At 38.5% G+C, this 23,598-nt stretch overlaps 2 protein-coding genes across 4 annotated transcripts; both read right to left on the bottom strand.

The window, feature by feature from the left end:
* Positions 1-369: 369 nt before the first annotated feature.
* Positions 370-12,107, bottom strand: LOC121807680 (probable serine/threonine protein kinase IREH1). Of its 3 annotated transcripts, none has more exons than XM_042207947.1 (17): positions 11,303-12,107; positions 9,186-9,256; positions 8,895-9,074; positions 7,458-8,819; positions 5,271-5,443; positions 4,945-5,191; positions 4,715-4,807; positions 4,488-4,628; positions 4,300-4,392; positions 3,583-3,793; positions 2,980-3,065; positions 1,950-2,038; positions 1,478-1,529; positions 1,335-1,391; positions 1,078-1,251; positions 911-988; positions 370-658 (listed from the first exon to the last, which is right to left on the bottom strand). In XM_042207947.1, the coding sequence occupies exons 1-17, from the start codon at positions 11,937-11,939 to the stop codon at positions 575-577; spliced, it is 3,828 nt and encodes a 1,275-aa protein (XP_042063881.1). In that variant the 5' UTR covers positions 11,940-12,107; the 3' UTR covers positions 370-574. The 3 variants fall into 3 exon arrangements, 2 of the variants coding, with proteins under 2 accessions (XP_042063881.1, XP_042063880.1); XM_042207946.1 differs by having other exon boundaries at positions 911-991; XR_006051999.1 differs by lacking the exons at positions 370-658; positions 911-988; positions 1,078-1,251; ... (1 more) ...; positions 1,478-1,529; positions 1,950-2,038 and having other exon boundaries at positions 3,583-3,786.
* An 8,645-nt stretch (positions 12,108-20,752) lies between these two features.
* LOC121806200 (zinc finger protein SHOOT GRAVITROPISM 5-like) lies at positions 20,753-23,317 on the bottom strand. The gene is made up of 3 exons (XM_042206159.1): positions 22,741-23,317; positions 22,261-22,660; positions 20,753-21,571 (listed from the first exon to the last, which is right to left on the bottom strand). Exons 1-3 carry the CDS (start codon positions 22,832-22,834, stop codon positions 20,893-20,895), a joined length of 1,173 nt encoding a protein of 390 aa, XP_042062093.1. The 5' UTR covers positions 22,835-23,317; the 3' UTR covers positions 20,753-20,892.
* Positions 23,318-23,598: the final 281 nt, after the last annotated feature.

A 23,598-nucleotide genomic window follows, 5' to 3' on the forward strand; every position in this document is an offset into this window, starting at 1 on the left:
TGTGATTTGATGAAATTTGTATTTTGAACTATAAATTTAATTAAAATATTATAAAATAAGTAAGTGCGAATTAAAACAATAAAAAGAATTGTGGGTAACAAGTGACATGAGATCATAAATACTACTCCATACTAAGTGATGGCTAAAGGACCCGACCCGTGTTAATGCTATTGCTACCGAAACTTATAAAAAAATCATCGAATTTTAATGTTGCACTTCATGTTAACTAATCTGATCTCGTGTTTTAGTGCATACATATTCTTAGTGATATAATATCTCCAATCAAGACATTTCCTTGAGGAACAAAAAATACCTTATTTCCATTTCTGGAGTAAAACCCAAAGATGAATTTCTGGAGCAAAATTCCAATTACGGTAAGCCAAAAATTCTATTTCATCATCGGTACATTTACATTGTACACAGTATATCTCTGTCTGTATCATAAACAAGATTAATTGGCCGAGATAATCCAAAATATATTTACAAGGATCGGAAACTGGGAATCTGTTCCCCCAAGAAATCATGCATGTATGCAGGTACAAGGGAGTAGGGAAATAGAGAGATGAGATCACCGTTACGTACTGGAATTCGTAGGTGGATCATCTTTCCAACCTTTGGTGAGCAAGTCGTAGTTGATGGATGCGAGCTGGGAAAGATTCTGTAGTCACCAAAAAATGAAACCAAATGAGAAGCAAATACAGAAAGAAAGGCTGGCATTTGAGCATGAGTAAGGTACTAGCTCTTTGCATTGCAGCAAGAATCAACTTTCTTGCCGCTTGGCATTCACATAAAAAATGAGAAATAAGGGCAGAAAAAACATAGTTCCCATTTTAAATGATTGACGTTCTGGAATTCTTTTATATCGAATGCAATCTTCATAACTAGAGAAGAAAACGTATCATTGGATTACCTTAAATGAGAAATTGCTGAATGAGTAATTGATATCATTGCTCAAGTCAAATTCAGCAAGTCCCCCACATTCATCCCCCTGCTATTGCCACCAAATTTTTAGTTAAGATGCTAGAGAAGCAACATAACACAACTAATTGGTTCCAATTATTTAAATAATGCAAGTACCACTTCTTCGCGCCTATTGCTTAGGCAACTGCTGCTACCACTTAAGCTTCCATTGTCACTGGAATCCTCAAAATCACTACCTGCATAAACATGTTCGTCTGTAGTATTCCAGGAGTAGCGACTAGTAAAGTAACTAGTATCCATTGCACCATCTGATGCAGGAACAAAAGCAGCCTGCGAGAGCACAAGAATATTAGGCATCACTGCATTTGGCAGGACAGACCAAAACGATGTTCATATACATATACAATCAAAACCTTTTGCCTAGCAAGTGTATCCCAGTTAATATCTCTGAAAAATGGATGCTCCTTGACCTGCACATTATGAATATATTTTTTTATCAGATGGATGATAGAATGCAGAAGAAATCAAATGGGACCATTACACGACATGTTACTACCTCTGAAGCTCCTACAGCTCCAAGTCTTTGATTAGGATCTTCAGTTAATAACCTGCCAGTGGATATGAAAATGAATAAAATATCCAGATCAAAAGATTTGTGAATGTAACATATATGCCAACCAATCTGTCGAACATGTGGTCATACTGAGATTTTGAAATTTGAATTGACAAAAAGATCATGTAAGCAGCAACTAGACAATGCAGAAGATTTTATAAATGATATCCGCACATACAGAGAACGTAAAAAAAGAACAAGCATGGTTTGAAACTCCAGAGGGGAGTTTCAAGCAGGTGAATTGAGTACTGACTCTTATTCAGAAAATCTGTGATACTAGAGTCTTCATAACATGAACTAACAAAGACAAGCAACTTAATAGGAAGAAACTTTAAAAGCAGAAATGCTTTTAGGCACGGTATGCATACTGTCCTTGCATCAGAAAGAGTAGAAACAGATACAATGATTTTCTTACCTATCGATCAAATCAAATGCCTCGTAGCTCATTTCATCAGGCACCTCAGGCCAAGGGATCTTCCGATTCAGAATGTTGTCAAATATTTTCTACAAAGAAAGTTAAAAACAAGAAATGTAGTTTTAGGACCCTGTATGAGGAGTAGCATAGCAAACCAAAATAAATGGATGGCCTATTCTCTTCAAAAGTCGAAATGATAATCAGGGTGATTTATAAATGATAGATTTTCTTGTAAAGGGGAGGCAGAGGATGATTTCTATTTAATCAGGGTCAATTGGGGGACATGAGTTATCTTGTTGAGAAATTACATTCCCGGTTAAATGTTTTTATAATTTGAATAAATAAGAAACACAGTCATGTTTCCTCAATCAGGTCTCACAAGAATTGGCATTCTTTGCTCAATGGTGCTATAAGCTCATCAGTTTTAAAGGTGGACATGTAAAATAACTGGTGGACTCGAAGTCATTTGATTTTTATGTGATCATTATATTTTATATAGAGAGATGTTGGAACCCCAAAATAATATCACAAGCACTAAAAAAACATCTTAGGAGGTGAATCACTATGCATAAAAAATGTAAGAGTATGATATTATCCAAAAACTAGATTGCAAAGAATGTGTTTTGTTGATTATGCAAAAAGTTGACAGTCAAAGAGGGAGCCCAGTGACATCCCTAAATTTCATGCAGAAGCATCTCATACATTTGTTTGTTCTAGGTTTCCAATCTACAAATACACGAATTCAAACTCAGATATGCACATTACCTGAGTCCAGCTAAACTCCGAGAAATAAAAAGTTCTACCATTCGGCATAAGTGGAAAAAAAATCACAACAACGCAGATGATTAAACAACATAGATATGATATATGAGCTCAAGATGACCTAAAATATCCTCAGATGTATAATGCACATTCCTATACTCCACGTAGAATTCTCAGCCATAAACCCAAAAAGAAGAATGTCTACGAATGAAAGTACATATAAAGCTATGATGGAGAAGATAGGATCAAAATTGAACAATATAATAACCTGAGGGTGCTCAGCATTGAAAGGAGGGATGCCAACAATCAACTCGAATAATATAACTCCCACAGACCACCAATCAGCAGTAAATCCTGAAGAAGGGCGCACATAAACAATATAGTTATGCATTTCAAATCAACAAGTTATATGCAAGATATAAATGAGAAAATCTCACTTGGAAAAATAAAATCTTAAAAATACCAAAAGGAGAAAAGATGCTAGAACTCATCAGTCGACAATGTTTATAATATAAAAAAACTGAGTAAAGATGAACAAACTGCAAATAGTTCAATTCAATACCTGGACCCCTAGTGGAGAACTCTTACTTCACAGAAATACTACTAATTTAAATTAATTCTAAAGTACAACACATTGACAAGCTTCGTTTCTAAAGAAAGCAAGGAATGCCACAGTCTCATTCTTTTCTTCTCTCTGCATTTTCTAATCATAAGCAGTACTAGTAGGTAATGATACCACTTTAGCAAGAACTACACTGGCAAAGATATTCTGCTTCATTTTAGCTGGTGCTCAGATTATCCTAATGAAATTGGTGTGGCACTTCTATGTACTTAATAAAACCAAAAATGAAATAGGAAAAGTTGCACCAACCATGCCCAGTTCCAAGAAGAATCTCAGGTGCTAAGTAATCTGGGGTACCCACAGCAGACCGCTTTTTACGCCTTTTTTGTTGATGCTCCGAAGCAGATAATGGTGGTTCGTCTTCATCCATTAAAGATGTTCCACTGACGGCCGGACCCGACAAATCATCAGTGGCAGTGCTGTTGATAAGACCCACTTTTGATAGTCCAAAGTCTGTTAACTGTTCACATTGTTAGCAAGAGTCTTTGTACCTCAGAATGCAAGAATCATGAGGTTCCCTTACATATAATTATGACATGACACAAGTTCCATGTGCTTCAGTTGTCACATTATAATTTCCTGTGAGAACTCCTACGTTTGATGTTTATAAAACCATAAATAAAATTTAATTCAAAGTTTATCGTATGACAGTATAGTGCTCATGAGTTGTTAAAAGTAAATTATTTTCTTAAAACAACAATTCAAGCAACCTACATATAAAATTTGAAAACAAATCAATTCCCCAGTTTCTGACAAATTCTATGTTAACCTATAATGCTCAAATACACGATAGTTGTGTGCGTGCAAGGCCAGTGATATAATAGTTACACAATCAAATAAAAGTTCACTAATGGAATCATAAATCAACAGGCAAACCAATAGAAGAAACATCCAGAGGCAAAAGTTAAGTAAATCTATGAGAATTTAACATAAAAGCATAAAATGACTATCGGGAAATGGGAAAACCTTTATATGGCCATCATGTGCAATTAACAAATTATCTGGTTTCAGATCACGGTGAACCACGCGTAGAGAATGCAGATACTCCAAAGCAAGCACCTATTCATTATTGTAGGCGAATCATGTCTTTTAGTTACCCTGTTACCCAGGTATAAGGAAACGGATAAGTGGAAAAGGTCGCAAAAGAAACTTACAACTTCAGCAATATATATGCGAGCAACATCTTCATCCAAGCAACCTAGATTTCTCAACATGGAATAAAGATCTCCCCCATTCAAGTACTCCATTACCAGATACAGATTATCACGACAAGTGAATGAATAGAAGAAGCGGACCTAGGAAATCAGATATAATTTTAAAATGAGATAGATGATCATAACACATAATTAGAGCAAATCATGATAATACATATATGGCTCACCACAAAAGGATTGCGAACAGATATCAATATATCACGTTCTGCTAAAATACTCTCCACTGCATTCTTGCGAATCATATCTGCTTTTTTAAGAACCTGCAGAATAGATAAATTAGGTACATCAAGCTACTCTGTTAGTTCAATATTATCCTTCCTATATTTTTATCTGCACTATCTAAAAACCAGATATGCTCTGGTATTATATACCCTATATGTAGAAGTTTTCCACATACCTTTATTGCAAATAGATCTCCTGTTGTTCTCTTTTTTGCCAGGAACACCCGACCAAATGCACCACGACTGATTGGTTTTATGATCTCAAAGTCATCTATCGAGGTACGGTCTTTGGAAGAATGAACTGGGCTACTTCGTAGACTACGCAAAACATCATCTTCCAGCGGAGCATCTTCATCAATCACAGTGCTTGTTATATCAACTTTATCATCATCGACTAGTTCACATAGTTGTAGATACTTCTCCCTGGGTGATTTAATAAATTATCAGAATGGTTACTCCATAACTAGTCTAAAACAATGTTCAAACAAGATCTCTAACTTGCCTGATTAATTTCTCAATACGAGCTCCAAAGGTCTCTACCGTTAGGGAGTCAAACTTCCTACGTTCCGTGACAACTTTCAAGTCTTCAAGACAAGAAAGCAGGTACTGCAAAGAGCGATCATCATCCAAAGGGGTGTTTGCTACACATTTAGTGATATCAGCGAGTTCATTCATCTGCATTGGCCAAAAGTCCATATGATATTGTTGACAGATATTGTTAAAAATATTAGTATTCTGTCCCACATCGGTGATGTGGCATAGCCTAGCTTAGTGTTTTGTACTATATATATGTGGCATGTGTTGAGTAATAAAATACACCAAATACACTACTACTTTCTCTACTATGTCTATTTACTTTTCCGCTTTATTCTCATTCCCAGTTCTGGCGGAAATCGCCCCCTAGCACCTCAACTAGGGTTTATCTTGTTCTTCATAATCCTTCGAGTGCTCTATTGCTGATCGATATGATACAACATCCTATCAATTGGTGCTCTCATTGATTACTCTTCCTCCATCAAAATTGATCTCTCGAAATCAATCAATCTTCCTCACGCCAGTTCACACAAATCATTCTGCACTATTATGGTTCTGCTATACCACTCTTTCCGAAATTACAGTTCTGCTATGCTCTACTCCGCTACTCTGCCCAAACTACGGTTTTTACGTTACTGCATTCTGCGCTATTATTTGCATGCTGTTCTACTCCTGCTCCGTTGCTCTGCGCTATTATCTGCCTGCGCTCTTGCTTGCTTTTTATCTACCTGTGCTCTGACTCTTGCAGTTATTATTCTACTCCTCTACACCTACTCTGCTACAACTGTCACTACTACCCTGCATCTACTACTTCTGCTCTACAGTTGCTACTCTGCTACAACTGTCACTGCCCTGCATCTGCTACTTTTGCTACAGTTGCAACAACTGCCATAAAGCTGCTACTCCTGCTACTCCGCTACAGCTGATACTAACTACCATGCATCTGCTACTCCTGCTACTCCGCTACAGCTGATACTAACTACCATGCATCTGCTACTCTGCTACAGTTGCTACTACTGCTCTGCATCTGCTACTTCTGCCCTATAGCTGCTACTCTGCTACAGCTACTACTACTCTGCCTTGCAACTCTACTTATGCAATAGCTGCAACTACTACTGCCCTATAGTTTCGGCTAGTACTATTGCTGCCGATGTTTGAGAAAAAACATTTTTGAGAACTTTGTACCAAGCTGGACAATATAGATGTTCCCGCTTGAGGGGGAGTGTTAAGAATATTAGTATTCTGTCCCACATCGATGATGTGACATAGCCTAGCTTAGTGTTTTGTACTATATATATGTGGCCTGTGTTGAGTAATAAAATACAACAAATACACTACTACTTTTACTTTCTCTACTATGTCTATTTACTTTTCCGCTTATATCTATATTTTACTGTTCTACAGATATGGTTAGCAAAAGTGTCAAAATTATCTAGCAAAGAATTGAAAGCTAATATACAACTATGTTACTACATCATAGTGCATAAGACCGGTATACTATACTTCTTAATTCTTATCGCATTAAAGCTGATTATCACTAAAGCATAGGCCCTATACTACATAAAGAATAGTTCCATAAAAGTTTAAGGATTAAGATAAAAAAAACTTAAGTTTTAAATGGAAGAAAGAGCAAGAGAGCAAGAGAACAGGGGAAAAAAATAAACTCACTGACTTGTAATTTTGAAATTGAGTTAACAAGACCCCTAATCCTCTGAGCAAAATATTTTTAACTTAAAACATTCAAAGGCATGATATCTATGCTAGCCTAAGGCATGTAGTCCATTTGAGTGGAAAAGCATGCCCAACCCTTATACAATGCATATCTTGATGGATCCTCCAATGACATGCAACAAAATAACTGGATGCAATAGACTATCGTATATTTACCAGAACAACAAGAAATCATTGCATTTTAATAGTTAACTTCCCATTCAAAAGCAGATGTCAAGATAATTATGTTACAAAAAATGAAAGACGAATGGAGACTGTAGAACAAAGCCAAGAAGGATGATTGCCATGGTAAGCTCAATAAGAAATTAAGATGCATCAGTTTCATCTGAATCTAAGAGGTGATGGTCAATTATAATTGTTCAAGCTAAAAAGACACAGTAGAAAAAAGATAATAGCAATAAATTATTGCAAGCCGGTGATATACCTGAGGAAGATCACCATGTTCAGAGAAAGCACCTTTTCCAGACAATAGCAAGTCTATTGGGCTCGTGCGTGGTGTCATTAATGGTGACCTAGGAGTCATGCTGCCTGCTGATGATGTTGTCATTCCTTGATCAGACTTTGGACCAAATCGAGTTTTACATGACATGGAAGTTTTCATATCATCCGTGGTACTATTATCGGGTTCAGCAAAACAGTCTAGCATATCTTCAGAGCCCCTGCGGGACCAGTCACTATATTTTGGAGAAAGAAGCTCGGACTCTTCAGTCACACTTGAGTTAGATACTTTAGCACCATCTGGGCTTACAGCACCATGTTGCATGTCCTTTGTTGAAAAAGATTCCATCAGTTTCTCAAGAGTTTCAGCAATTCTAGTGAGGCGCTCATTGACTCTTAGACCCTTTTGATCACATCGATCGGCAATGGCACATATTCTAGAGTGGTCTTCAACATGCAAAGTAGGAACCTCCTCCTCACAAATGCGACATATTATTGAACTTTCATCAGATACACTTGGCTGATCTCCCCAATACCCCCAGGAGGGTTTTTGTTGGTGCTTAGGATTTATGGATGTGGCATGTGCATCTTTAGAAGAGGGAAGCTCGGGCACCTTGTCAGTAGCTAGCTCAGCATCACTGATTCCTCTACTACCTAGTGTTTTTGAAGCTTGCATGATACTGTCACTACTCTCCTCCTTTACAGAGGCAGCTTGTTTTGGGCTTTTCCCAGAAGGAGAAGGAAATTTCTTCCAAGATGCCATCCTGTTTCTACTGGCAGCAGAGTCCAGGTTCTTTGTGGCTTCAGCAAGCAAAGGTTGTAAATTTACTGGTACAGCATGGTCTTTCTTCCATTCTGATTGCTCTTGACTGTAAAACTTCCTTGTAGATGTAGGCTTACTAACTTTTAAATCTATTGGATGCATTTCTTCTTTCTCTGGACCTTGAGGAACTTGTTTATCTGCTGTCTGTAGCGATTGACGAATAGGGAATACATGCTCATCCTCAGCCAACCCACTTTCTTTGTGAAATTGCAACAATCTAGTGCATCTGGTGAGAATAAAAAGGATTCGGGTATGAAGTTGCTTTAACATGCCCATGGGAAGTTCCTGACGACTGTCATCCAATTCTTGCACTATTCCTTCACATTGTAGCCAAAATTCACCAGAAGAACTCATAGCACAAGTCCGAGCCAGAACCAGCAAGTCCTCTATAGTCTCCTGCCAATCCGGATGAGTTTCGGCATTCTTTTCAAGAATTCCTACCAAATCTGCTGCAAAAATATGCAGATCGGCATCCACTTCTTCCTTTGCTTTGTCAAACTTAGTTCTTATCATAGCCAAAACCTCCTGTTTTAATTATTAAGTATCCATGAAAATCCAGAAGTAAAATAATCAAAAAGTCTTTTGTAGAGTAATTATTACCTCCAAATTATTTAATCTTCGAGGCTTCCAAAATGGGTAAGGACGTACACCTTTAGAATTCAACTCATGAGAGAAACTCTTGATATCACCAGGAAACCTCTTCCTAGGAACACTTGTAACACGGAGTATGGCTTGAAAACGTGGTGACTCAGACTCTTTTGGATTATCACAATCATATGTCTACATAAGCATTAAAAATTAGCTAGTTTGCAGACGTAGATGCAAATCTAAATTCAACTGGAAATTTAGAATTGGATGCTTTGTAACATCAAAGAAAATACACCCTTTCACCTTCATCTCAGGAGTACATGCATCTGAATTCCTGAGAGCTCCAGATTCATCCCATGATGAGCCAAATTGGCCTGAATAAGCCCAAGTGAAAGATGATGAATGCAGACTTTCCAATAAGAGGTTTTAATCAAAAGATGTTTTCAACATATTCCTTTATTATAATCATTCCTTCAACACAGTTCACATAAAGTAACATATCTTAGAAGGCCACATATGCCCAAGGTGTTTTCCATTATGGACACTATGGACGCAACAGGCTTGAGTGCCTGGACTCCACATGAGCATGAAGAAAAACAACAGAACAGGAGAAGATTGAAAAGTAAGCTACATAATGAAAAAAGGCAGTAATCTTTCAAGATTGCCTAGAAAGGTGCTATGTTGTAATTTACAAATGAGTATTTTGCACAATAATTGTGGATCTCCAGTCACTTGTAGTGTGAAAAACTGAGCCACTAGTGCATATCATTAGTTATCTTCACTTTGAAAGATAATAAGGTCCTGGTAAAAGCATTGATTAGGAATAGACATAAGTACCTTCTTCATAGTACTATTTTGATTTTTTTCGACAATTCTCGCTTACATATTTACCTTGAATGCTAACACCTTATAATATGCCAATCATGTGAACATGTTTCTTAACCAATACCTGTTGTCATTGAGTTTATTTGAAAGAGAAGGTATCCTTACAATCATTGTTAAGACCATCACCTAGATAAACTTGTACACAAACTATTTACTAGATTAAACTTGGTATGACTTGCCAAGTTACTTACAGCTTACTTTCTAAAACCAAGATGTGATTTTCCTTATAGATTCATTCTACTAGACCCTCAAGACTTTACATATTACACAACTATTAGCATTTAGCACATGAGAGTTGGTAACCTCCTAAGCATCCTCTAATGTTATATACTCCTACATTATACTCTAAATGAGGGAGTGATATGCTAATCGCATGATTCCATCATTTGACCTACTACTGTATTTAAGCAAAGTAAAGATATGATTTTGACATATTTTTCTCTAAAGTAAAGATATGATTTTGACATATTTTTCTTCTAAGTTTGTCTTAACTGACAATCTGGCCTGACAGTTGCTTTTAAGAAACCAATGTCAGTCTTGAGAATAAGAAGATTTGAGTGGTTGAGATGGTTTAGAAACCCAATCAGACAAATAAACCAAAATCCAATGCTAGTTGATCCTTGTTTAAATTTCTAGAATAAATGGGGTAAAGTCCAGGTAATCCAGTCAAAAAGTTCAAAACCAGTCAACTAGTCAAGAAATTTGACTTGAGTCAATTCTTTGCCATCTAGAATTCTAAAGGGAACGAGAAACTATTCTATGTTTCTCATGATTTAACTTAGCTGCAAAAGGTGGATTTCCACTTTAAACTAATTATAAAAAATGTGCAGAATAAAATATGAATTAAAAAAATCTTGTTTATTTTGGTTTATATATTAAGATATGATTGGCTTAAATTAGCTCTTCCTTTCATTACATGTTATGAAGGTAGCTGCTTTTGATTCTACATATGATGCAAAGGGCTTCAGAGAGACCTGGGGACCCATTAAAACTATTTGTTACTTATCACGCAGGGGGAAATTGAAATATCGGTGGTTGACCCCAACTAATCTTAGATGTCAAAGCAGTGTTATCCAATACTACTTTTATATTAACTGTGGTTTAAGATGCCTTCTAAAGTTGCTGCAGAACTAGATCAATGCTCTTTATTTGTACATTTCCTTGTATGTTAACTGAAAAATAGCCAAATCAATAATTGTGCCATACCAAAGTAAAGGCATGCATTCACTTGTGTGTGTAAGACTAAGAATAATAATTGGCCAAATAATGCATTTTTCTATGAGACTATCACCAGCTACACATAATAGGTGCTAAATAATGAAAGAAGAAGAACATATCAATTCCATTTTACCAGATTTAGCAAACTCATGCATTTTTTCGAATCAATTTGACCACATGTGATTTAGACCAAATCATGCACTTTTCGAATGATACTAAAGAAGCAAATAAATCATCTTCCCAAGTAATATGTTCGATAAATCAATTCCAAACCTAAAATGATGAATGGAACCAAGCATCAAGAAATGACAGCATACCGGTAGCTCCGGATGAAGATTCAGCATTCTGGAGGCGCGATCGTTCCTGCACCTGGAGCACATGAGGGCTCTGATCCCTAGATGCCCCACTCTCCGTGGACATGGTGTCCGAATTACTCCCATTATCCGCATTCTCAAGAAACGATTTGTCCTTCTTCCTTCCGCCATCATTGCCACCAATGCCCAACGGCCGCGATAAGTTACTAGCACCCAAAGAAACGCCCTTCTCCCTGCTCCCGAAGTTGAAGAAACTCTCCTGCGGCAGCGGCCCTGATCGCGTCTTTATCTTGTTGAGCCCCAGCGACGAAGCCACAATTGGGGACACAGACAACGAGGCCGGTCCCGCCTCCTCCAATTTCCTCAGCTGCGACGGAGACGCTGAGAAGCTCGATGTGGCCTTGCTAGGATTGGGCGATTCTTTCCCCTTCAACGGGGCCTTCTTCTTCAGAAGGCTTTTGGCTGCGCTTTTAGGCGTGCTGGCGGCGGAGGACGCAGGAGAGCTGTCTTTGGACTTCTTCTTATCGGATCGGATAGGCGAATTGGAGTTGGAGCCGAAAGATCGCGGGCTGTTGGATGATCCATCTGGGCTTGAAGTGTCGGATTTTTTGGAAGAGAAAAATCTGCCCTTGAACACCATTTTAAGAAATTAGAGTGATTTTGGGAGAACAGAGTGGGGGAAGAGGAGAACAGAGAAAGCATGGAACTGGAGGCGATGAGAAGAAGAACCCCTTATTTTCCGGTTTATTTAGTAAGAGAGTGTGGTTTTTGAACGGTTTGAGAGAGAGGGCGGATAGATTTGAGTGAAAAGGAAATCACTCTTTTGCAATTTAATATGTTAATATGGATTAGTAGGCAAAATTGAAGTTTTATTACAAGAGCATATTTTTACCACACTCATAGTCCATAGAATCAATTATTTAACCTTATAAAATGAAAAACTATCAATACACTATATTCTTTGAATTACTATAATCATTGACAATAAATAGATGGTGACACATGTAGACTAGACTCAACTAAATTCAAACATGGAATTTCTAAACCAAATTCAAACGTGGATATTTTTTAAAAGATGAAAACACGTCATTTGCCACGTATGCAACCGAGTCTGATTTTCTATGTCAATTAATTATGACAATATCATTAATCATGTGGAATCATGTCAAATTAAAGCAAGCCTAACATCATGTTAAAGAGCCCATCCAATTAAATAAATAGTCTTAGCCCAGCCATCTAATATTTCAGCCCAAAAAAGAGATCAGGCCCAACTCTTAATTGAAATCTAATAACTAAGGCCCAAGTGGATATGCCCAATCTTCCTTATTCACAGATGAAGTAAAACAGAAGATCCGCAACAATCGCCGTCGGACTTTCCTATCGAGCAATACCAGATTAAAAACGTGAATTTAGATGGTGGCCATTACATTCTATCCTTCTTAAAAAAATTCATCCCGAAATTTGCATAGCTTATTAATTAATGAGACATCTTATGTACTATCTTTCTTTCATTTTTTCCCTTGAGCTCCCATGTAACTCCCACGATTAAAAGGAATTTGATTCACTTATTGGTTAATTTGATGTGTCAAATTTACCTTAATAAAAAAAAAAGAAATAGGAGCTAACAAGTCAGGGCAAGTGAGAGGAGAAAGTTTGAAAAATTCTAAGCATGTCAAGTCTACCATTGGGGATTTCATTGAGTATAAGTGGTTGGATATTTTAGTGTAATCGGATTAACTTGATTGATCAATATGATCATCATGATACATCAAATAAGTTGGAAGTGCGTATACACTTACTTTGAATTCGTTATGATTAGACGGGGGTTCGAGGGCAGCGCCCCCGAGTAGCGGGGTCCAAAGGGCAGAGCCCCTGGTTGGGGTCGAGCTGACTTGGAAATTTTTTATTTCCATTAAAATTGTTGTATAGAAAATGCATCCGAAAATATAATTTCTGAAAATTTTGAAGGACTAAAATGCAATTTTCTAAACCCGTCAAAACTGTTAAAAACAGTTATAAAATTGAAGAGATGCAACGTTTCATCTTCAACCTCTTTTTGTTGATCATTTTATGGTTCAAAGAGACTGAACAGAAAAAAAAATATACGAATTCTTCAATACCTGAATTGTATCCGATCAAATATTGGTAGAACCACCATATTGATTTGATCTGAAAGTGTTTCACGCCTTTCAGGATATCCGATTTATTCTCATTTTTGTAAATCTCCCTAACATAAGCAGAGGCAACAAAATGAAGAATTAGTTACAAAGCAGCCGTTAACGCTAGACCCGAGAAGCCACACAGTTATGCGTGGCGACATGTGTGGTTCAAAGAACAGTGGACAAGGCTCCACCAGAGCACCTGAAGCAGATAGACCGGACCTTGATGTTGAGCAACGTTTGACACAAGCTTTTGGTAGGCCTCCAGATCGAGAGGCGAGAGAATTCGATGAGAATGATGTGATGGAGTTGGAGGAGAATGGGAGGCCAATAGAGGGGTTCGTGGATGAGACGGAAAGGGGCGAAGAGCGCTCTCTTTATAAGAGCTTTACAGACTTTGATTCAGTTGTACAGACCACATATTATAGTGTTACTTGAACCCCGTATTAGTGGGAAGAATGCAGACAAAAGTATTAGAAGGATCGGTTATCCGAACTTCCACAGGATGGAGGCTAATGGGTTCTCTGGAGGTATTTGGCTGCTATGGGATGACTTTTGGCATGTTGAGGTTCTTGACACGAAAAATCAATTCATTCACTGTCGGGTTTGGGACGAAAGAGATATGAATTTCAAGTTCACTGCAGTCTATGGACACCCTTCTCCTAGTCGGCGTGACATACTCTGGCAACAATTAACAGATATTCAAACTGCGAGTGAGCTGCCATGGGTTCTCTTGGGAGACTTTAACTCTATTGCTCGCGGCTCAGAGAGAGTGGGTGGCTCAGCGAATCGAAGTGGGGTTAGCCTACAATTTGTTTGGTGGCTTATGACGTCGGGGCTGATTGATCTTGGGTTTTTGGGCCCAAGCTTTATGTGGAGGAGAGGTACTCTACATGAAAGGTTGGACATAGGCCTTTGTAGCTCTGAGTGGCGGCTTGCCTATCCAAAAGCATCGGTCTTGCATCTTGTAAGATACCAATCTGATAATAGACCTCTACTTTTAAATCTTTGTAGTCCCTCGCCCTCTATGGTGGCTAGACCGTTTTGATTTATCACAGCTTGGATGTCTCATGAGAAGTATAATGCTTTAGTCACATATAATTAGGGTAAGAGGCATGATTTTGTGGATTCTTTCAATTCTTTCACAGAAAAATTACAGAAATGGAATAAGGAGGTGTTTGGCAATATTTTTTGCCAAAAACAAAAATTATTGACTCATATTGCAGGTATTCAAAGAGTACTTGAGCATAGAGGTGTCCCTAGCCTTAATGCTCTTGAGATATAGTTAAAAGAGGAGCTGGACAAAATCTTGTTGAAAGAAGAATCCTTGTGGCATCAAAAATCACACAATGAATGGGTGCATCTTGGAGACCGAAATACATCTTTTTTCATCTGCAAACTATCAGACGTAAAAAACGCAACAGGATAGAGATGCTTCAGAATGGAGAAGATGAATGGGTTCAAGACCAAGAGCATCTTAAGTTAATGGATGTGCCCTTCAATGATGACTTATATAGTGAAGACAATCTACACCGACCTTTATATGGGCATTGCAGTTTGTTTCCCTCAATCAGTCTGTTGCAGATAGAGGAGATACGAAAACAATTCACAGCAGAGGATGTCCGGGCTGCTCTCTTTGAAATGAAGCCTTGGAAGGCACTGGGAGTTGATGGGATACAAGCAGGTTTTTATCAAAAGCACTGGGAACTTGTAGGTGGTGATAATAGTGCTGAAGTTATCCGAATTTTAGAGGGAGGTGATATGAATGCAAGGATGAATCAAACTATTATTTGTCTTATTCCTAAAACTGAGGTACCAAAGTCGCTCCCTCAATTTAGGCCCATTTCTTTGTGCAATATTGTGTACAAGTTGGTCACGAAAACTATAGCTACCAGATTGAAGAAGCTTATGCATGTTATTGTCGGACCCACGCAATCGAGCTTTGTGGCTGAGAGACATATAGCGGACAATATTGTGATTGCACAAGAGGCAATTCATTCTATGCGATCTATGAAGGGAAAACATGGAGTGATGGGTTTAAAGGCCGACTTGGAAAAAACGTATGACCGAGTAAGTTGGGCTTTTCTGTATGATACTTTGAATGAAGCTGGTCTATCGGAAGCTCTTATTGATGTGATTATGACTTATGTTTCAACAAGCACTATGCAAATTATGTGGAATGGGGATATGGCAGATTCCTTCACACCATCTCGAGGTTTAAGGCTAGGTTGCCCGCTCTCTCCTTACCTTTTTGTTCTTTGTATGGAACGACTTTCCCATGGAGTTACAAAATCAGTTGAAGCAAGACACTGGAAACCTTTCAAAATTTGTAAGAATGGCCCTCTCCTATCTCATTTATTTTTTGCGGATGATCTATTATTATTTGGGAAAGCTGATGTTGTCACTGCTGAGAATATTGCACATGTACTGGACGAGTTTTGCACAAGCTCAGGTACGAAAGTTAGTACTACAAAGACTATCATGTCCTTCTCCAAAAATGTGAAAAATGCAACTCGGAGAAACTTGAAAGAGTTGCTGGGAGTGCGTGAAGTGGAGAGCTTGGGTAAATACCTAGGAGTCCCCTTATTGCATAGGAGGGTGAATAAGAATACATATGCTTACATTGTTGATAAAATGAAGGGAAAAATAGCGAATTGGACCACCGGTAGAATGTCATTTGCAGGGAGGGTCACCTTAGCTCAATCAGTGCTGAGTACAATACCCATTTATGCTATGCAGACAGCAAAAATTCCGATAGGCACATGTGATGATATTGAGAAAGTGATCCGAAAGTGATCAGGCAAAAAAGTCATGTTTTGGATTCATCATTGGGTGCCGAACATGAGGAGCTCTCTCTCAGCAGTGGCAGTGAGTGTCATACCCGATCATTTAATGTACAAGACAGTTGATTTTTTCGTTGATAGCTTAGGCTAGGCGTGGGATATGTTTGAGCGATTTATTCTAGCTGAGGTAGCTAGTATTATTGCTGCTACTGCACCTCTAAGCGCAATGGAAGAAGATGATGTATCTTTTTGGGGACCTTCATTGACATGAGCTTCACAGTCAAAACCGCATATGATAGCCTAGCGAGAGTGCATGAATCAGTAAGTTACTTACCGTGGGCGAGAATTTGGAATTGGTATGGGCCACAACGAATTAAGACTTTTTTTTTGCTTCTCTTGAAAAATGGTGTGCTAGTTAATGAAGAAAGAAGGAGGAGGCATATAGCAACCAATGATGTCTGCGGTGTGTGTGGTCTGTACACGGAGAGCCGCCTCCATATGCTTCATGATTGTTTGGATGCGAGAAGAACTTATGAAGGTCTACTTCAGTTTTGTGACCTTGAGGGTTTCTTTGATCCTTCCCTCCACCTAAATGACTGGATGATTCGCAACATCAGCTCTAAACTTCAAACCGAAAGTGGGGTGAAATGGTGTACAATTTTTGGAGTGGGGTTTTGGAATGTTTGGAAGAAAAGGTATGCATTCGTTTTGAATAATGAAAGATTGAGCTTCGAAGCCGTTATTTCAAAAACTATAATTATGGCAAAGAATGTGGAGGATGCGAGAATGGTTGTTGTAGTGGGTGAGCGGTTGCCAAGACAACCAGTGACAGTCTTCTGGCAACCACTGTTGTCGACTATGTTGAAGCTGAACATAGATGCTTCCTTAAAGAAGGGGACCGACCGTGCATATGGGGGAGGACTTTTCCGTGATGTTTCAGGACAGTGGATACAAGGGTTTGTCGCAAACATCGGAGTATGTTCTATTCTTCTTGCTGAAATTTGGTGCATTTTTCATGGTTTAGAAATTGCAAAAGCGCCGGAAATAAGAATGTTGGAGGTAGAGAGCGACAATCTTGTAGCTGTCGCTATGATTACTGGGAAATTTGAGGTGAATGTCAGTTGTCGTGCGATAGTGGGAAGGATTGGTAGCTTATTGCTAGAGTTTGATTCGGCATCAGTGAGACATGTGTATCGAGAATAATATGAATCTTGTTGATTCAAAAAACATATGTTGGCCGGATTTGTTCTTGTAAAGATACCCAACAACCCAAACAAGAAATATAACAATAAAAAAAAGATGTGGAAGGAAGAAGCTCATTGTATGGCTTTACTTCTCCTTCCCTTTGTTTGGCGCTTCCCGGATTCACATCAGAGAAGGAAATTTTGCTGCAGATTTCTTGTCACACCATGCTTACAACTTCGAGAGAGGAGTGCTTGTTCTTGAATAGCCGCATACAAGTCTTGTTATTTGGTTATTACATGATAGGTTTTGAATTTCTTATGATCGATAGTATGTAGTTTGGTTTGGGCTTTGCCCACTTTCATTACCAAAAAAATAGTATTGGAAAGAGTTTTACTTATTTTGAAAAAAGAAAAGAAATGTGAGTGAGATAGATGCTATTTGGGGCAGGGATTCAGCTTTAATCTTCCTGTGTATCGCAAAGTCAGGGAAAGACAAATATCGCACATATGTACGCAGTTATTTCTCACAGACACACACTCTCTCTCTCTCTCTCTCACACACACACACACACAGTCACACACAGTCACACACGCCCACGGCGAGGGGAGAAAGAGGGTTGGGGGGAGATGAGAGGCTGCTTAAATGGGAAAGATGTGAGACACTGATTCTGGTGAAGCTGAATCCAATGAAAAATTATGCAATAAATGGAGTGCGAGTGTGATAGTGACGAGTCGTGGATGTATAGTGACATGTGTGGCACTGAAAACCATGGCGTTTGGGTTATTATATGCATTTAAATGCACAAGGAAATGGACGACCCCATTCTTCTCTCTCTATATTGTTATTTAATTTGCGAAGTTTGATCTTATTTCAAATTACATCCTATTTTTTTTCCGAAATAATTTTCATCGTAAAGGATGTCGAAATTCATCACCATAAATTTGTATTAGATCTATATGTTGAAATGCAAATTTAATATCCAATTTTAACTTCTCACTACAACACAAAAATTGAGAAAAATTTATCGACTTACAATCAATGTCTTTGTCTATAAAACACTGGTGTCGTGGCCAATATTGATACCGTAAATATGTCTTCCACAAATGTTTTTTAAATTGCATACTTGATAAAAAAATGGATGTTGTATGACTTGATTGGAACCTATGCTGTAGGAGTTCTTATAATAAGTTGAAAAATATAAATAAGAAAATTGATAAACAATTTTTGTAACAATTATTTAACAAAATGGACATTACTTAATTACACAAGTCAATGAACTCTTCTGAAGCATCATATAATGTAGATGTACTAGCGCGTTATAGCATCCGCAGCGGTGAGCAGCGGGTCGTCCGTCCGTCCGTGACAGCGGCGCGACACCGCCTGCTCGCCGTTGCGCTCTTGCCGCTGGCGCGCGCTGCTCTTAGCTAAGAGCACGTCCGTGCCAGCGACCAGCTGACGTGGCGGCTCCTGATTGGCCAACGGAATTTCCGTTGAAAATTCATTTTTTTAAAAAAAAATTGAAAATAATACCATAAATTAAAAAATATATATTTTCAGATTCCCAAAAATATGGCCATTTTTTTTACCGTTTTTCTGGTATTTTTTGATTTTTTTTATTGCCAAAATCATCTGTAAATACACACATTCATCATCCATTATTCACATCCATTCATCTCTCATTCATATTTTTATGAATCGAAACAAGGAACACAATGCGCGATACTCGAGCCCACATTGAGCTACAAGAAGACCTAATCAAACACATTTGGGCAAAATTCGGCCACGAGTAGTGGGTTTTTTTAATTTTATGGATTTAATTATGTAATTTTTTAATTTTTAGGATTTTGTTTATGTAATTTTTAATTTTTTTATAATTTGTAATAGTAATTCGGATATTTTTAATGCATTTTAATTTTGTGGAAATGTTTTTATTTAAATTGAATAATAGAATGGTGAGACCCTTGAGCTTGTCCTTGCGGAAGAGCACGGATGTGTGTGTTGTGCTCTTGTCTAAGAGCAGGGAGTAAAAGTGGGTCCGGACCCACATCCGTGCTCGTTGGCAAGAGCACGGATGGGGATGCTCTTAGGTCTCATTCTATGTAGATAGTTCATCTTATCATAAGACGGTAAGTATTCTATTTGCTTGGTTATCACCTTCAAGTTTTTACAAATCTATGCAAAAGAAATCCCCTACAAAAGCTGCATCTCCATATATATACGAATTAAGTTGGTCTTTTACTTGATCGTTTTCAGTCGTTAATGACCCATCATAAAATAAATTAGTTACCCTTGATATTTGAATGGCATAACTAGTCTTCCAAGACTCCATATAACGGATAATAATCCCTTCACATGTTCTTTTGTAGCACAATTATTTGGTAGGAGTACTAATCTTTAATTATAGAGATAACGTCTTTTTAGGTCCGTGAACTTTGAAAATATTATTTTAGGTCCATCAACTATAAGTTAATATCATTTGAGGTATTTTGAACTTTTTTCGGACGAAAATACCCTTAATGCCTTCAAAGGGCAACTTGGACAATTCTTTCTCCACTCATCTTGACGGCAAATTTTTATATTTAAATTCAATTTGGATGGTAATTGATCTCCATTCTGAAATTCATATAAATAATACTCCAAATGACAATCCAAATTAATATAGCTATCTAATTCCAAAATAAATAAACTAAATATAATTCACAAATCACGTATAATAAGTTCTTAAAATGCAGTTTAGATTGAAAAAATAAAATAAAGTATCAAATCTCAATTCACTATCCCTAAATAATTGGTCATCTAATAATTGAAAAATTAACACATATTTTTTAAGGCAAATTTTAATTATATTTGAATTCAATTTTGATGGTAATTGAATCAAATAGTAGTAAAAAAAATTGTTGGACTCTAGGTCTTTGACGCAAGATGAGTGGCGAAGGAATTGTCCAAATTGTCATTTGAAGGCCTTAAGGGTATTTTCGTCCGGAAAAAGTTCAAAATAACTCAAATGATATTAAGTTGTAGTTGACGGACCTAAAATGATATTTTCAAAGTTAACGGACCTAAACCCTATACTTTGACAAAGTTTATTGACCTGAAAATATTCCCACTTAATTATATTCAATCATTTTCAATACTGTGCTGGTAACAGTACCATCATATATTTCTCCAAAAAAGTACCGTACATACATTATACACTACAGTAAAATGTAAAGTTCAAAGGTAAATCTTATCACTTTTTTTTAATCATAAATACTCACCAAATGTTAGTAACCCATACACAAATCTTAAATAATAAGAAGAAAATATTTGTTGCAGAAGAAGAGCTATTAATGCGAATCTGATGAATGGCTAGACATTTCATCTTTTTTGCGAATAGAAATCGACAGGTAATAAAAAGGGAAAATGCCCTCTAAATTTGACATTATTGTTCCTGAGCAAAAAGCTTCCCTCAAAATTATTACTAGTATTATTGATTGGCTTTCTTGACTTCCCAATCTCTGAGCGCAGACGAGATGAAATTCAATCCAATACGCGAAGACGACGACTCCGCAAACAACGCTTGCTGGAATTTCGATTTGCAGGAATGGCACGTGATCTCGAGCATGGAGGCGTTGATTTTCTTGGTGGCGTGGTCTCTGAGCGCCTGCGCCTTCTGGAGCTCCGCCTGAGCCGTCTTCCGGATCCGTTTTGCGCTGGCGAACTCATGCTCCGCCGCTTCCATCTGCCGCCTCGCCATCTGCCGCGCCTCCTCCGCGTAGGTCTTCTCCTCCACCGCGACCCGCAGCTGCTCATTCATCTCGCCGGCCGTGCCGCTCTCCCGCGGAGAGAACCGGCTGACCACGCCGTTGATCTCAGCCTCTGATTTGTCGCCGGTGATCTCGGACGAGCCGATCGAGAGCTGCAGCTGAGTCGAGTGGTCCTCATCGAGCTTGTTGGCGAGGAGCTGGAGTTGGAGGTTTGGGGGACGGGAGCTGCCGCATACTTCCCGCATACTGGGCAAGGCGAGCGCCGCCTGCCATGGTGCGGCGCTGAGATTGGTGTCGCTGGAGGGGCTAGGGCTCGACGCCGTCCGCGATAAGCACGGCGGCGGCGGGTGAATGCGCCCCATGCTGCAAGCATCTTGATGCTCGATGAAACTTTCCACCCTAGAAAATTAATAATAAATCGAATTATACCTCTAATATGTTGATAAAATCAAACAAATGAGAGGAAAATAGTAGCAGTTGTGGTAAAAGTTTTCAAGGTTGTAATGATTAAAGAAAGATGTGGAGTAGTAAAAAACTGCAGCAAAAGGACAATTTTTGAACAGAAGAAATGGGTTTTGAAGATTGAAGTTTGATACCCCATTCATCAAGACTGGTACTGCTACAAAAAAGAATAAAATCATTTCGTATCATGAGCATCTTGACCATCAAAACGCCACAACTTGTACAAATCATTCAAAACTTTTATCCATCTCTATTACCAAAATTATTATTTTTATCTTAAAACAACTTGTAAAAACAATTAGATTGGATTGGATAGAATGACATGAGTCAAAACCTAGTAGTCTATCAAGCAAGATGTTGCCTGCATATCTTTTTTTGACTGCTTGAGACTTGAGAGAGTGATTTGACACACGCAGAGAGAGAGAGAGAGGGAGAATTAAATTTAAATCCCCAAGCTGCAATTGCAAGACATTCTGCACTGAATACAAGAAAAGTCTGTGAAAAGACAAGATTCCCTGATTTCCCATATGCAATGACCCATACTGAAACAATCAACCGTTTACAATCTCTCTCCTCTTTCACTCTCTCTAGTAGCAGAGAGAGTGAGTGAGTGAGTATCTAATTACCTGGAGAAGACACGGCCGCAGTCGCAGGAGTGGCCGCGGGTGCCGCAGGTCTTGAGGTGGGCCTTGTAGTCGGACTGAACAGCGTAGCCTTTGGAGCACTTATGGCAAACCCACTGCTTGTGGTTGCTGTGCTTGCGGCGGAAGTGCTTCTTGATCCCGACGAGGTCGCCCAGGGCGTGGCAGGGGTTGTGGTGAAGGCAGCTTGGCTCCGGGCACACGAACACGCGCTTACGCACCACCGGCGTCTCCCTCTTCAGCAGCTTCCACGGCACCTTATGCCTCCTCCTGTGCATCTGCAGGTTCTGATCCCGCTGGAACCCTTGGTTGCAGATCTCGCACACGTACCGGTCCGACTCCATCAGCGTCTTCGGCGACAGCGACACCACCTCCGCATCCGGATCTACCTTATAATCCCCATTATTCATTAACCATACACGTGTGCGTATGAGTATGTTAATTCGTGTTGTTAAATTAATATACCTGGGGTTCCGGCAGGGCGGCGCTTGCGCTTGGTGGTGTCGCAGAAGGAGAAGGAGGGCTCCGGCAGGGAGGAGAGGTCAATGTCGGTGAGCATTATAGAATATACAGTACAATAAAAAGAAATAAAATCAAAGGGAAAGCATCTTTGTTGAGCTCTTTCAAAAAGCCCACTCTCCTCTCTCAAGTTCAACAAACATCTTCATCAGCTAATGTTATGAAAAAGCTGCCTAATTAAACTTGATGGGTGATGGGTGGGGTTGGGGGGCAATGACAATATATGGTTGAAAGAAAAACATCCCCATAAAGGAACAAAAAACACAGTCATAATTGTGATTTTCATGGGCAGACTTAAATTGCATGCATAAATACTATTGGCCAACTGCATATATACGTACACATTATTAGTAGCCTTATTTTTGTCTGCTTTCATACGCCCGCATTTCTCTCTCTAATCATCTCACTCTAGCTCACTCCACCCTTTTGCCTTCTCTTTTAATATCATTTGTAAAATATTCGCATCAATTTACTTAAATTTTACTTTGTCACTTCTATTCTCACTCTATGTGGCAAGCTCTCCTACAGTTCAAACTTCAAATTCACTATTTTCTTCTAGTTTTGGCCTGGGGGTTCGGCAATACCAAAGTTTTTCATAGGGAGAACATACAAACTTTCGGTATTTATAATGAGTAAAAGAGAAAAAAAAATCATGGTATTTAAAATGAGTAAAACTGTAAAAGTGATATGTAAAATTTGTAAGGGGAAACATTTGTGGACCTATTCTTATGATATATGTATTATTATACTTGGATGATTTAATAAAATGTATGCTCTCATAAAAGACCAAGGTCTGTCAAGTTT

The sequence above is a fragment of the Salvia splendens genome, chromosome 6, assembly GCF_004379255.2.
Source record: "Salvia splendens isolate huo1 chromosome 6, SspV2, whole genome shotgun sequence".
NCBI classification, from domain to species: Eukaryota; Viridiplantae; Streptophyta; class Magnoliopsida; order Lamiales; family Lamiaceae; genus Salvia; species Salvia splendens.